This window comes from Quercus robur, chromosome 7, assembly GCF_932294415.1.
Source record: "Quercus robur chromosome 7, dhQueRobu3.1, whole genome shotgun sequence".
Classification (NCBI taxonomy): domain Eukaryota; kingdom Viridiplantae; phylum Streptophyta; class Magnoliopsida; order Fagales; family Fagaceae; genus Quercus; species Quercus robur.
In genome coordinates, this window is record NC_065540.1 from 12,528,921 (window position 1) to 12,542,137 (window position 13,217).

The 13,217-nt window shown below is 36.7% G+C and overlaps 1 protein-coding gene across 1 annotated transcript; it reads left to right on the forward strand.

The window, feature by feature from the left end:
- The first annotated feature begins 401 nt into the window (after positions 1–401).
- On the forward strand, positions 402–2,704 carry LOC126692292 (60S ribosomal protein L35a-3-like). Its single transcript, XM_050387846.1, has 5 exons — positions 402–553; positions 681–716; positions 832–1,060; positions 1,154–1,196; positions 2,468–2,704. Exons 1-4 carry the CDS (start codon positions 522–524, stop codon positions 1,193–1,195), a joined length of 339 nt encoding a protein of 112 aa, XP_050243803.1. The 5' UTR covers positions 402–521; the 3' UTR covers position 1,196; positions 2,468–2,704.
- Positions 2,705–13,217: the final 10,513 nt, after the last annotated feature.

The following is a 13,217-nucleotide window of genomic DNA, read 5'->3' on the forward strand; positions in this document are numbered from 1 at the left end:
CGATGATACGTGCAAAACTTCAAGAGTTTCGTGTTTACAAAAAAAAAAGTTCTATTTTTTTTCCTTTATTTTTTTAATTGATTTTTTTCCAGGAAGAAGAAGCCTTCTATTTTAAAATATTGCTTTTCTGGTTCAAATAATTGAAATAACATAGGGTAATATTTCCCTTAAAAAGTATCTTTTTTTGGTAGAACCCTAAAAAAAATACCGTGGTAATAATATAATAAATACCAACACTTTATCAGGCTCATTCACATTTATAGCAAAAAACAAGGACCTCGCTCGAAAACCCCAAAATTAGCCTTCCACGTGTATGAATCATAAATGATCAATTGGCACCAAATGTCCAAATCAACGGTCATCAACCATAGAGACTCCACAAAGAACTTTATAAGCATATACACACCATACAAAACCCCGATACTATATATATTACACGTTCCTCTTCGCCTACCCTCTCAGTCTTCAATTAGGGTTTCCGTCTTTCCCAGACCGCAGAGATACACAGCTCAAACTCGAAAATGGTGAAGGGTCGTCAAGGAGAGCGCGTCAGGTCCCAATAATCTCTCTCTAAATCTCTCATTTTTCATTCACTTTACTTCTCTAATTCTTTCATGCATTTCGTCGAACAACTTAAACTCATTCTTATCGTGTTCTTTATTTTTGCTTTTGTTTCGCAGACTCTATGTGCGAGGGACCATCCTCGGATACAAGAGGTAAATAGCTTAAAAAAACCCATGTCCTTAAAAACCCAGAAAGCTTAAGCTAAGGTATAATTTGGGTTGACACGTTTTTGGGTTTTTCTTGTTTGCTTTGCTTTGTTTTTTAAAGGTCGAAGTCGAACCAGTACCCAAACACATCGTTGATCCAGATCGAGGGTGTGAACACGAAAGAGGAGGTGGGGTGGTACGCAGGTAAGCGCATGGCTTATATCTACAAGGCTAAGGTGAAGAAGGACGGGTCTCACTATCGGTGCATTTGGGGCAAGGTGGCTAGGCCTCATGGTAACAGTGGTGTTGTTCGCGCCAAGTTCAAGTCCAACCTCCCTCCCAAATCCATGGTAAGGGTTGATTGCTGATTCTGTTTCATTTTCTTTGATTCTGCTGATTTGATTTGTGTTTGGTTATTAATGTCGTTTTGTCTGGTTTAACAGGGAGCTAGAGTGAGAGTGTTCATGTACCCCAGCAATATATGAGGTATTTACTAATTTTTCCTTTTGATTGTGTTGCCGTTTGGTTTGTTGTGTCATGGGTTTTAAGTGTGTAGGAGATTCGTAACTACATTAGTTTTTGTTTCTTTGGAATGTCATTTAACTAGATAACAATGAGAATGAATTTAGATAGAATAGAATGGCGGAAAAGAATAAATGTGTAGTAGCCATGATTAGTCTGTTGAGGATCTATAGCTGACCCCAAAATGTTGGGACTAAGGCTTGCTTATTGTTGTTGTATTGTGGAAATGCATGAACAGTGGGGGGGTCTGCTACTGAGCATTGCGGTCTAACTTAATGCCTTGTGGATCAAAATAATTGGATATAAAATTAGCAATGATAATTAATTTTTTGGTCTTTCTTTTGCATTAGTAGCAGTAACAAATAGGATTTAGAATGAGTAAATCCCCTTGAAGATAGGGGTGGCCCTTTTGAAGAAAAGACAAGGGAGAGTCACTTTAGATAGTTTGGTCATTTTCGTAGGTGAGTTAGAAAGAGTGAATCGATTATAGTTGAGGGAACAAAAAGGTAGAGGAAGAACACAAATAACATACGTAATAGTCAAAAGGACATGCCAATTAAAGAAGTAACAAAGAGTAAGTCTTTAGATAGAACAGAATGATGGAAGAGATTACAAGTGGCTAATATTGACTAATTTGTTGAGGATTTATGGCCGATCCCAAAAGATTTGGGAGAAAGGCTTTGTTGTTGTTGTCTTTCTGTTGCATTAGTTCTAGACTTCTAGTGGTGACTAAGAGAAAGTATTGCTGCTGAGGAACGGTTTCCTATGTCCATTCCTAAAATGTTCTGATTTTGTCATGATTTTGGGTTATTGAGACAAATTATTTTCGGTCCATCTATGTCTTGATGAGAATTTACAAAGCACCCAATCCCCATTCCCCACACCCTCAGAAAACAGACTCAATGTTGAATTTTGCGGAAATTTTGCCTGAAAATCCATATAATCACCCAAATGCAGACTATGAATAAATCTTAAATGGACACCATTTGCACTTTCTATTATGATTTCTAAAAGCATCATAGCTTCTGGGAAAGCTGAAAAGGCATAGCTTGGCTGGAAAGAAAATGATAACCATTATTATTTTGTGATTGAATTATAAGTTTCTTGCTTGATCTGCATGACATAGGTGGGACCTTGTTAGTATCATGAATTTGTTTTAAGATCAGTATATAAGTTTTCCTTATAGTTTCTGTTGATCTGATATCTTATTGTTCTCTTTCTTCTCTGGCCTGCAGCACAGTGGTTTATATAGAGGCTAGTTTGGAGGTCGGCAGTTAAACAGTGATTTTCAATTTATTTTTGTACTCAAGAATCGAATTAGATTGTTCTGGCTTTTTTTTTTTTCTTTTTTTTTGCGTACTTTGGTTATTATTGATATGGAATATTCGTGGAACACGTGCCAGTTTTGAATTTGTAACCTGTTACTCTTTCATGCGGAGTATTTATGTTTTTCCAGTTATTGATTTGTGCTACATCCAGAAATTCAGTCATTGTCAATCATGCACAGGTGGAATGTTGTATGCCTGTTTTATGCGTTGGCTACCACCAGCTAATGTGTCTACAGTCTAATGAACCAAAGTCCCATATTTGTTCTCAAATTTGGGATATGCCTCTTGGTGCTGCTCTTTATGACTCCAGCATCAATTAGCCAATCGCTTATACATATAAAATAAAAAAAGAAAAAAAAAGAATCAATTGACCACTCAGATAATTAGGTTGTTGATAGTACTCATTTGTTTGCATGGCAAAGAAATGCTGGAAGGTGAAAATCTTAGGTTATATGCTTTTATAGCTAAATACAGTGTATGGATTCGCAGAAGGTAGCCTTGATGGACTAAATAGTTAAATCTTGGGACTACTTACAGTGTGTACATATAGAGTGATCAAATGCTTGGGACTACTAAAATTATCATTAAAAAAAAAAAATGAATGGACTAAAATGCTCTGGAAATCTTTAGTTTATGGACAAATTAGGCAATTGAATATTTTTATACATTGGTATTCATCCCCTTTACCATGTGCCCCAGAAGTTAGTCTGAATAATTAAAAAAAAAGCCAGAACTTATAGGCCAAATGTGACTTTATGTTTGTCTTGGTTGTCCTATGTGTAAATAATAGGTGAATGCCTAAGGGCCTGTTTGGTTTGTAATTTGTCATCATTCAATTTTTATTACTCAAAATACCTCAATTTTTCCAAACTCCTGTTTGGCACCTTAACTCAGACCTAGTTTTCAACTTTAAAAGTTGCGGCTGGGTTTCAACAAAAAAAAAAAAAAAAAAAGGAGAATTTGTCAGACATTGTGGCTGGGTTTCACCCAAAAAATAATAATAATAAAATAAAATAAAATCCATTTGTGAAACATTGTGGTGGGGTATGTGAGTTTAATTACAAAAATGCTATTGAAAATTGAGTTTTGAAAACCGAAAATATTTAAAATATGTTTTCAGTTTCCATAATTCATCACTCGAAATTGAGTGATGGAAACAATGATTCAAAATTTATCTAAACAAATGCTCATTCATGAGACCCACACGATTTAGATGATGAAAATAGAAAATTGAGTGATATCACTCAAAACTCATCCCATCCAAACAAGCTCTAACAGTGTGCCTTTGTCTGTGACTAATAGATACCTAATAGTTCAAGAAAAACCAGTGATTTTTGATAACCCTTCTTAATTCTAGAAACATTGTCTCTCTGATGACAACTTTTGGCTACAGTATTGGCTCTTAGAGTACTGTAATTAATGAGGCTTGAAGAACCTTACCCCGTCATCATGTATTACGGATGGGAATTCCTCTAATAGTAGATTCTAAAAGCTTAATTGGCTAGCCTGTTAAAATCACAAACTATTTTACAACATTTTTACTAGCGTTGATGTGACAAATTCTTATTGGTCATTTTCTGAGTTTACCACTAACATTATTTTTTTACTTACCAATAATCATTAGATTGTAAAATAGTTTGTGGCTTTAGCGTTTTAAATTTATGGAATACATTTGATGGTAGAAATTTTTAATAATTTTTTTGATAAGAGATCTTGCAATCTGATATTAGAATTTCATGACATTAACTAATCTTCTTGTACTGGATTTAATCATTTAAATAGAGGAAGCCATATGACATGAATGTGGAAGGCACAGAGGATAGGTTCCCTTTGATAACGTTCAAGTATATTTAAGAAAAGCAAATCAGGTATATTGTAACAACATGGCTGAATATCTTCACACTGAGTGTTTCTTTTCTGGGCACAATTTGAAGTCTAGCATTGGGAACATATCAACATACCATTAGTTTTGTTTTATAAATACTCAATCCAATTTCCCGAGCTTAATTTTGAATAACGTGATGCAAAAGGTCCCTAGTTGAGAGAGATTTTCTACTTAGATGGGCATAGTTAAGCTTGATTCTATATGCATGCCCCATTTTTAGGAGTTTCATTGTATACTCGAAAATTGAAGGTCCATTAGGTTGCTCTTATTCAAAGGTCTTTCCCTACTCTGGAAGTGTGAGCTGAATTGTTAGCGTCACTATGATCATGCTCCACTCTCTGATCCTTGTTTATTTCACAAGCAGTTTTAGTATTACATAAAATGCTACAATTTTTGTCACAACTATTCTATGTATTGGACTATAATTGAGACTAACTACCTGTCACTTTCATATAGACCTATCACTTTTTCTCCACCATTCAGAGTCTGCTACGTGGACAATTGTGGCACAAGTTGTAGCATTTTATGTGATCTTTTGTTATTTAACGGTGATCAAGAACCATGTCATGCAAAGAATTTGTTGAGGCGAAATTGATATTCTTGAGTGAAGTATGGGAAAGTCAAGCCGAAACTCAACAATGGGCTCTTGAGATGGTGTCCAAAGGCTTTCGGTATAGTGATAAGCCTATTCAAGCAAGAAATAAAGGTTGTACCTCAACAAAACAACAACAAAGCCCAATAAAACGCTTCACAATAGTTAATTGGTAGATTAGTGGTCCTGTTACAACAATACAAGAAAAATAGATTCTTCAGCGATAGGGTGAAATTAAACTTAAAGTCTAGTAGTCAATTATTAAACAAATTTAAGAAAGTGTTCACTTTTGGAAGTCCTTGTGTGTCTTGGTCAAGAGGGTTTATGGTACTTTTAGCCCATCATTACATCAATGAGGGAAGAATTTCATTGTTACAAATACATTATATCATTCAATAGTAAAACAAAAAGTAAAAACTAATGGCTCCATGGTGAAAAGGAAAGGCTTATTTGGCATGGTGTGAAAGGAGAGAGATTCCAGCTCAGTGCAGTAGATATTAAACAAAGATTCTTGGGGAACATATATGTGGGGCATGAATGGGGTAGTATATGTTGTTTTTGAGTGAGTGGGTATGTAAGCTTGTGATGGTATGATAGAGTTAATGTTAAAACTAAGTCTTTAATGGGAAAAATGGTTGTTTATGACTGATTAGGAAGCATTTATGGACTTAGGATATGCAAAAAAGGGAAAGGAAATGTCTAAGGCTAAGTGAGTGTGGGCTAAGAGGGGTGGTTTATGAGCTGGGGAGAGTTAAACTACAAGCTAAAATGTGGCAAAGTGACAAGAATAGTAGAAATTTCAGGGGGGTTGGTGTGTGTTTTGTGGGCTAATGTGCTTATCCTTTTATAGTAGAGTTTACGGAGGTATTAATTAGCAAAAGTCAAAAAACGTAGGACTAATCAGGAGGTAGAATAGCAGACTTAGACTTGATTTTCCTAGGATTTGGCTATAAATGATGGATTCTCTTTTGGGCTGTCTTGCTTCTTTGGGCAATGTCACACATGGGTAAAATCAACATAATCTTACATTAAATGTTTGGATCTCTGAGTTTATATTCAGCCAATGAGGTTAAGACAAGCATTAAAGAAGGATGTTATTGTTGCAATTAAGATTTGGACCCTAGGAAATAGAATTTAACACCCCAAGCCGGGTATCAAAGTTTAAGCTCACCTTAGAGGATTCTGTTGGAAATCATTTTTTGTCCTCCAAACCACATGTTCTCAAATTTTCCCATTTAGGATTCATGGGCTTGGCACATGAATTAGTTATTGAACGTTTTTTTACACTTATAGCATTGGTTTGTTGATATTTGGATAACTTGGTTATGACTCTCTTTCCGTTGGAGATATAGTCTTGAGGAAAATGATGAAGTCCCATTACCCTTTAGACTTTAGCTGCTAGTACAACCTTTGGGCACTGTTCACGTCAAGGAAAGGGTGGCAGAAAGTTGATGGGACAACCCCTAGTTCATTTTTAAAGATTTGGTTCTCTTGTAGAGGCCTCTAGTTGGACCTTGGTTAAGGATGAACAAAAGGGAAGCTAGTTTGTCTATTTTAGTCCTCTACCCTTGCTGGAACTTTTGGACCGGGCTTGCTCACATGGGCTGGACCCTTTAGGCTGGGCTATGCTTCATCCCTTTCACTTGGGCTTGTTCTCCTTTTATACCATATTTGGACCTACAAAATGGACATCAATGACACATATTGCCATGGCTTTTCATCCCTCATGGACTCTTATTGTTAGTTGATATTCAATATAGTTTGGGTTTTCATATTTGTAATGGGTTTTTGGATAATGATTTTGTAATATTCAAGATAATAGCATGAGCCTCAATTATTTCAAAATGCTTTGCATTTGATATTTTGAAATGATAAATTTCATAGCATAAGTAATGTTTATGGTTAATAATCACGTTATAGTTTAAATGATAAAATTGAATAATTACCAAGAGTTTCAAAAATAAGTATTGTGATGTAAGATAGATAGTGAACATGTGCTCTTATATAAATCTCGTGAGCTAATAATATGATATGAAATAAATAGGTGTCATGGGTTTGAGATAAATAATTGTAATTTTCATGGGCTTTTATAAGGTGATTGCCATGGGTTTTGAAAATAAATAATTGCCATAAATTTCATGGGCTTGTAATATTATAATAGTAGGTTTAAGAATTTAAAACATTGTTTATCACTAGACTTTAAATGAAATAATTACGATATAATATCTTACCAAGTATTAATAACCTTGGGCTTTTTAAAATAGTGCCAACGTAAATTGAGCCTTAAATATTGCCAGTGAAAATTAGGCTTTTGATATTGTCAATGAAAATTGAGTTTTTGATATTGCCAATAAAAATTGGGCTTTTAAGATTGCCAGTGGGAACTGGATTTTTTGATATGGCCAGTGAGAACTAAGCTTTTAATGTTGTCAATGAGAATTGAGTTTTTGATATTACCAATGAGAATTGAGCTTTTTGATATTGCTAGCGAGAATTGAGCTTTTAAATGATTTGCCATGAGATTGAATCATGGGCTTTGATTATGGATTTGAATCTCATTGATAAAATTATTTTATCATATATTTGAATCATGAGCTTTGATCATGGATTTGGATTCCATTGATAAAATTGTTTTGCTATGTATTTGAATCGTGGGCTTTTCAAATATTGCTAAGTATGAATATTCTTGAACTTTTAAAAAAGAATGAGATTTTGACTTGCTCAAATAAATAAATAATTTGGGGGTGGGTCTAAATTATTGGCTTTGCAAAAATATTGGGTCTTATAACATTTTATATTTATAGCTCAATTTTGTGGTGGAAAGAAGAATAGTTGTGGACTAGTATGATAATAAGAAAAAAAATACTTAGAGAATCTCAATAATATTTGGTGACGCTTGAAAATAAATAAGTGACATTCAAACAAAAATAGGTGTAATATATATAAATATATACCCTACCAGAAGTCACATTTTTTCTGTAGACTGACGTGTTGTCTACGTAAATCATGACCTGTCAAGACTCAGAGCCTCTTTTATAGCTCGGTGCTACTTTGGGAATGGGAGGTGCTTTAACTCACTGTAGCCCCAACAAACAAAAACCTGACCTAACCAATACAAGGAGTTAAGGACAAGTGTGGAATCAACCAATCAAAGAACTAGAAAAGCCAGATCTCGACCAAATGACACAAAGTGTGCCATTCATGGTTTTTTTTTTTTTTTTTTGAGAAACATGCCATTCATGGTTGTTATCTCAATTATGTTTCTTATGCCGTCAGAATCATTGCTTATCATTAAGGCAATGAAAAATTATGATCAAAATGCTACATTTGTGAAGATGAGGCTGTCGGTTGCTCTTGCTTTAGACTTTAGTGTCACACCCACAAAGATCGCTACCAAACCTACCATTTTATTCTACCGACTACACAATTCGCATTGAACGCACACGTTTATAACTCAGCCATGTGTGAATTCTAGAGAGTCAGAGTCAAAGTGGCTTACAAGAAAGGTTTTTGTAGTGGAGCTCCGCCCCTTGCAATAATGAGCTTAAAGATAAGATAATAGTATTATTCCCATGGGAATAATACTATTATATGATAGATACAACCTTGTTAATGTGTAACTTTGAAAGTTTTTTTTTTTTTTTAATATATGATAGATACAACAATAGGAGATGGGAGATATGAACCAAGGAGAATAAACAATACTTTTGATCTACAAAATGATGAAAATCCTTTATGGATTATAGTTTTTAAGGGAGAGAATCCATTTACTACAAAATGACAAAATGATGGAATCCTTAATGATACACATTGTATCATGTTATTCCAAATTCTATTCCATCAAACAATGAATGATGAGTAAAAGGAAAACATCATTTGATCATTTCCTTTGAGTTTTGCTTTAACAATACTTCAAAGTTCAAACTAAATTCACAACTACACTTTTATCTTCTTCTTTATTTCCCCCTCTCAACAAATAGGAGTAGGAGATTTAAAATTAAATTCTACGTAATAATCAAATCTAGTAATATTATTGAGTTACAAGACTCTTGATTGCACTTAGGACCAACCCAATGTATTTTGGAGTCTAAGACAATAACTAAGTTAAAGTATTTTATATAATTAAATTTCAGTTATATAATTTTGTTACTTAAAATATATTCTTCTAGCTTTTTAATATGCAAATTTACTAATTATTTTATTTTTTTAAGTTTTACTAACATCTATTTTTCAATTAATAATATGATTAATCCACTTAATATTTCTCGTGATATAGTCAATCTTATACTCCTATATATGATTTTATCAATTTTATTTTTGAAAAACTTTTTTGCGCGTAAGCAGCAACAACAAGAATTATTAGTAAAATTCTATAAGCCATATATGCATTTAAAATAAAACCTAACATTTTGATTATAGTTTTTGTAAGGACGCGATTTGTAACGACCCATAACATTGTTGGGTTCGCACGTAAAAAGGCCCAAACAATATCACTTATAGAGCGTGGATTTGAAAGGCTAGGCCCTGGTCACTAAACGGTGGGTTTTTTGTGGTGTTCATACATGGATAAGTCGTTTTCGCCCTAGGAGTTTTTCTCCTGGAGGCGGGCTGGGAGGCTCTGGTTTTTGGCCATTTTTCCCAGCCCCCTTCTCTGGATCGCTTCCTTTTCCTTTTATACTCGCATGTGTTCCTTATCCTTCGTCCACGTATAGGATCGACTTTTCCCAGACTAATACTTATCCCATCAGCCCATACCCAGAGTGGTTAGGGGTGGTTGTAAAAGCTGAGGAGTATGGCTCTGTCAGGTGCAGAGTATTGAATGGCAGTAAGGGCAGCTTTCCCTGGTCGTTATACTTTCCAGCATATCCTTTTCTATTGACCTAGATATTTTAGATTTTTTCCAAACCGCTCCTATACCGTTTTTGCCCTTCCTCCTGGTGAGACCTTGGACATGCCGAGGACCGAATCGTCCTCGGCTATGTCCCAAGGCTATTTTGTACTGGTATTACCGAGCCTGGGCTATAACCTTCCTCGGCTCAGGCCTTTGGGCCCCAACGAATAAATGGGCCTGGCCCACAAATTATTGGGCCCCACAATAGCCCCTCAAAACCCTGCTGTCCGACCTTTTGGTTGGAGAGGGGGGTTTTGGTAATACCAAGTCTTTATTATGACTCGTTTAACTCAGTCTTTCATTAATGTTGGCATTTCTCCATCTACCCAGGAAACGTACCGAGCCACGAGACATCCCTCTGAATTTATTCACAATGCGTTCCTGCCGTTTGGTTATTCAAAACGTGCCTTTAATGATTTCCCTTTACGAGACCATTTAAATTCGACGGTTATTGACGGTGTGGGGAAGTGGAACGGGTATATTTCTCGTTTACAGATCTTCTTGGAAATCTGAATAGATTAAATACCTTCCGTTTTGCCCTTCATATAAGAAGAAAATGCAAGAGATTATTTCTCTTGTACAGAGACCCTTTTAATCCTTCTGAAATCTGAAACCCTTTGCCTCCTCTAGAGTTTTACTTTATCCGCTAGTGACATTTTAAATTGTAATACGTTCAAGATAGGAGTAGGTAATGAAGGAGCCATACCCTTCCCAGGAATACCATGTTCTTGTGAAACTAAAAATGGCTCGGTCAGGGCAGGGATGGTAGAGACTCAAGATACCTCTCCTCCTCCTTTCAGCCAAAATCCAAAGTAGGGGTTCGTCACGTCAAACTTTTGGCGCGATTAAGCTGGGGTCACCCATTATCAGTACCAGCCGCTCTCTTATGAGCATATCTAACATGGCACCAGCGTGTTAGGAGTCAGGACTGACTCAAGAACAAAGTATCCCTGCTTATTCCTCTCTTCCTTCACTGGTGCCTCCTTTTGCCTCTCTTTCTTCTTCTTTTCACCACCAGATCCATCCTGGTGCTTTTCCTTCTTCCTCTTCTTCTCCTCTCCCACCGAGGAAGGTCCTCCTCTCAATATGAGCGTCGATGGGACAGAGTTTGGAAAGACTTGGGAGCAGAGCTTGAAAAGATTTCTGGCTGTTCGTTTTTTTTTTTAATTGCTTTTGTAACTCGTTTTCTATATAGGCTTGTTTAAGCCCTTCATTGTACGCTGTAATACCTCTTTATGTTAATAAAAGTCACCATTACTTTATTTCGTATATTCTATCTATTCTTTTTGAAATGGTTATGTCGTAAGCAGACGTACTACTTTGTGACTTCTCTTTTATTTCTATACTCTGAACGATGCTTAGGGCCAAAATCCCCATTAATAAAAAGATCTTGCCCCGTGCTTATTGAAACTATCCGACATAATAATGCCGATTTGAACAAATGATATAAATCCTTACTCAGAAGAAAAGAAAAAGATGTTATGATAAGCTTATTAGAGTTGTCTGGCATAATAACGCCAGTCTGAGAAAACAATACTTAAAGCTGAAACCCCTTACTAAGAAAAAGATGTTATTATGAATTTATTAGAGGTATCATGTATAACAAGACCGACCTGAAAAAAAGGATTGTATACCCCCAATTTGGACGAGGCGATGGCTGAATGCTTGATGCCACGTAGGAAGTTATCATCCGAGGATAAATAACCCAAAAATGTACAGCCCCAGTAGGTTGTTGAGTAATAAGGCGTTTCGCCCTCTTCCCAATAACTCTCATTGCCTTAACCTTTTCTGGTATTTGGTCCGAGAGCTGTGTGACTTAGAACTTTTCTTAAGTAGCTGACTTCTCTAAGTAGTTGGTTTCCCCATAGGTTTGAGTCCGAGGACCATGCAATACCTTGGTTCTGTCCAAAACTCAGTTTTTTCACCTAAGTAGTTGGTTTCCCCATAGGTTTGAGTCCGAGGACCATGCAATACCTTGATTCTGTCAAAAACTCAGTTTTCTCTTCTAAGTAGTTGGTTTCCCCATAGGTTTGAGTCCGAGAACCATGCAATACCTTGGTTCTGTCCAAAACTCAGTTTTCTCTTCTAAGTAGTTGGTTTCCCCATAGGTTTGAGTCCGAGGACCATGCAATACCTTGGTTCTGTCCAAAACTCAGTTTTTTCATGTAAGTAGTTGGTTTCCCCACAGGTTTGAGTCCGAGGACCATGCAATACCTTGGTTCTGTCCAAAACTCAGTTTTTTCATCTAAGTAGTTGGTTTCCTCATAGGTTTGAGTTCGAGGACTATGCAATACCTTGGTTCTGTCCAAAACTCAGTTTTCTCTTCTAAGTAGTTGGTTTCCCCATAGGTTTGAGTCCGAGGGCCATGCAATACCTTGAGTTTTTTCATCTAAGTAGTTGGTTTCCCCATAGGTTTGAGTCCGAGGACCATGCAATACCTTGGTTCTGTCCGAAACTCAGTTTTTTCATCTAAGTAGTTGGTTTCCCCATAGGTTTGAGTCCGAGGACCATGCAATACCTTGGTTCTGTCCAAAACTCAGTTTTTTCATCTAAGTAGTTGGTTTCCCCATAGGTTTGAGTCCGAGGACCATGCAATACCTTGGTTCTGTCAAAAACTTGATTTTTAATATAGTTGGGGGAAATAACCCCTCATCTATGGCATGGGACCTTGGTTTTAGGGGAATTAGCTCCTTGGCCAAGCCCCTAGAACCATCCGTGCGGCTGACGTCACGAAGCGCATCCCCTAGTAAAGAAACATAGCCCCTAGTGGAACTTTACGCTAGAACACTACAACCGGTTGTTTGAAATGACAAGGGAACTGTTTCGACCTATCGCCTATACCAACACACAAGCCTTTCCCACAGACGGCGCCAATTGTAAGGACGCGATTTGTAACGACCCATAACATTGTTGGGTTCGCACGTAAAAAGGCCCAAACAATATCACTTATAGAGCGTGGGTTTGAAAGGCTAGGCCCTGGTCACTAAACGGTGGGTTTTTCGTGGTGTTCATACATGGCTAAGTCGTTTTCGCCCTAGGAGTTTTTCTCCTGGAGGCGGGCTGGGAGACTCTGGTTTTTGGCCATTTTTCCCAGCCCCCTTCTCCGGATCGCTTCCTTTTCCTTTTATACTCGCATGTCTTCCTTATCCTTCGTCCACGTGTAGGATCGACTTTTCCCAGACTGATATTTGTCCCATCAGCCCATACCCAGAGTGGTTGGGGGTGGTTGTAAAAACTGAGGAGTATGGCTCTGTCAGGTGCAGAGTATTGAATGGCAGTAAGGGCAGCT

Coding starts and splice junctions, on each gene's coding strand:
- LOC126692292 (XM_050387846.1), top strand. CDS start 522: ATGGTGAAGGGTCGTCAAGGAGAGCGCGTCAG. Junction 554..680: donor CGTCAAGGAGAGCGCGTCAG/GTCCCAATAATC, acceptor TTTGTTTCGCAG/ACTCTATGTGCGAGGGACCA. Junction 1,061..1,153: donor ACCTCCCTCCCAAATCCATG/GTAAGGGTTGAT, acceptor CTGGTTTAACAG/GGAGCTAGAGTGAGAGTGTT.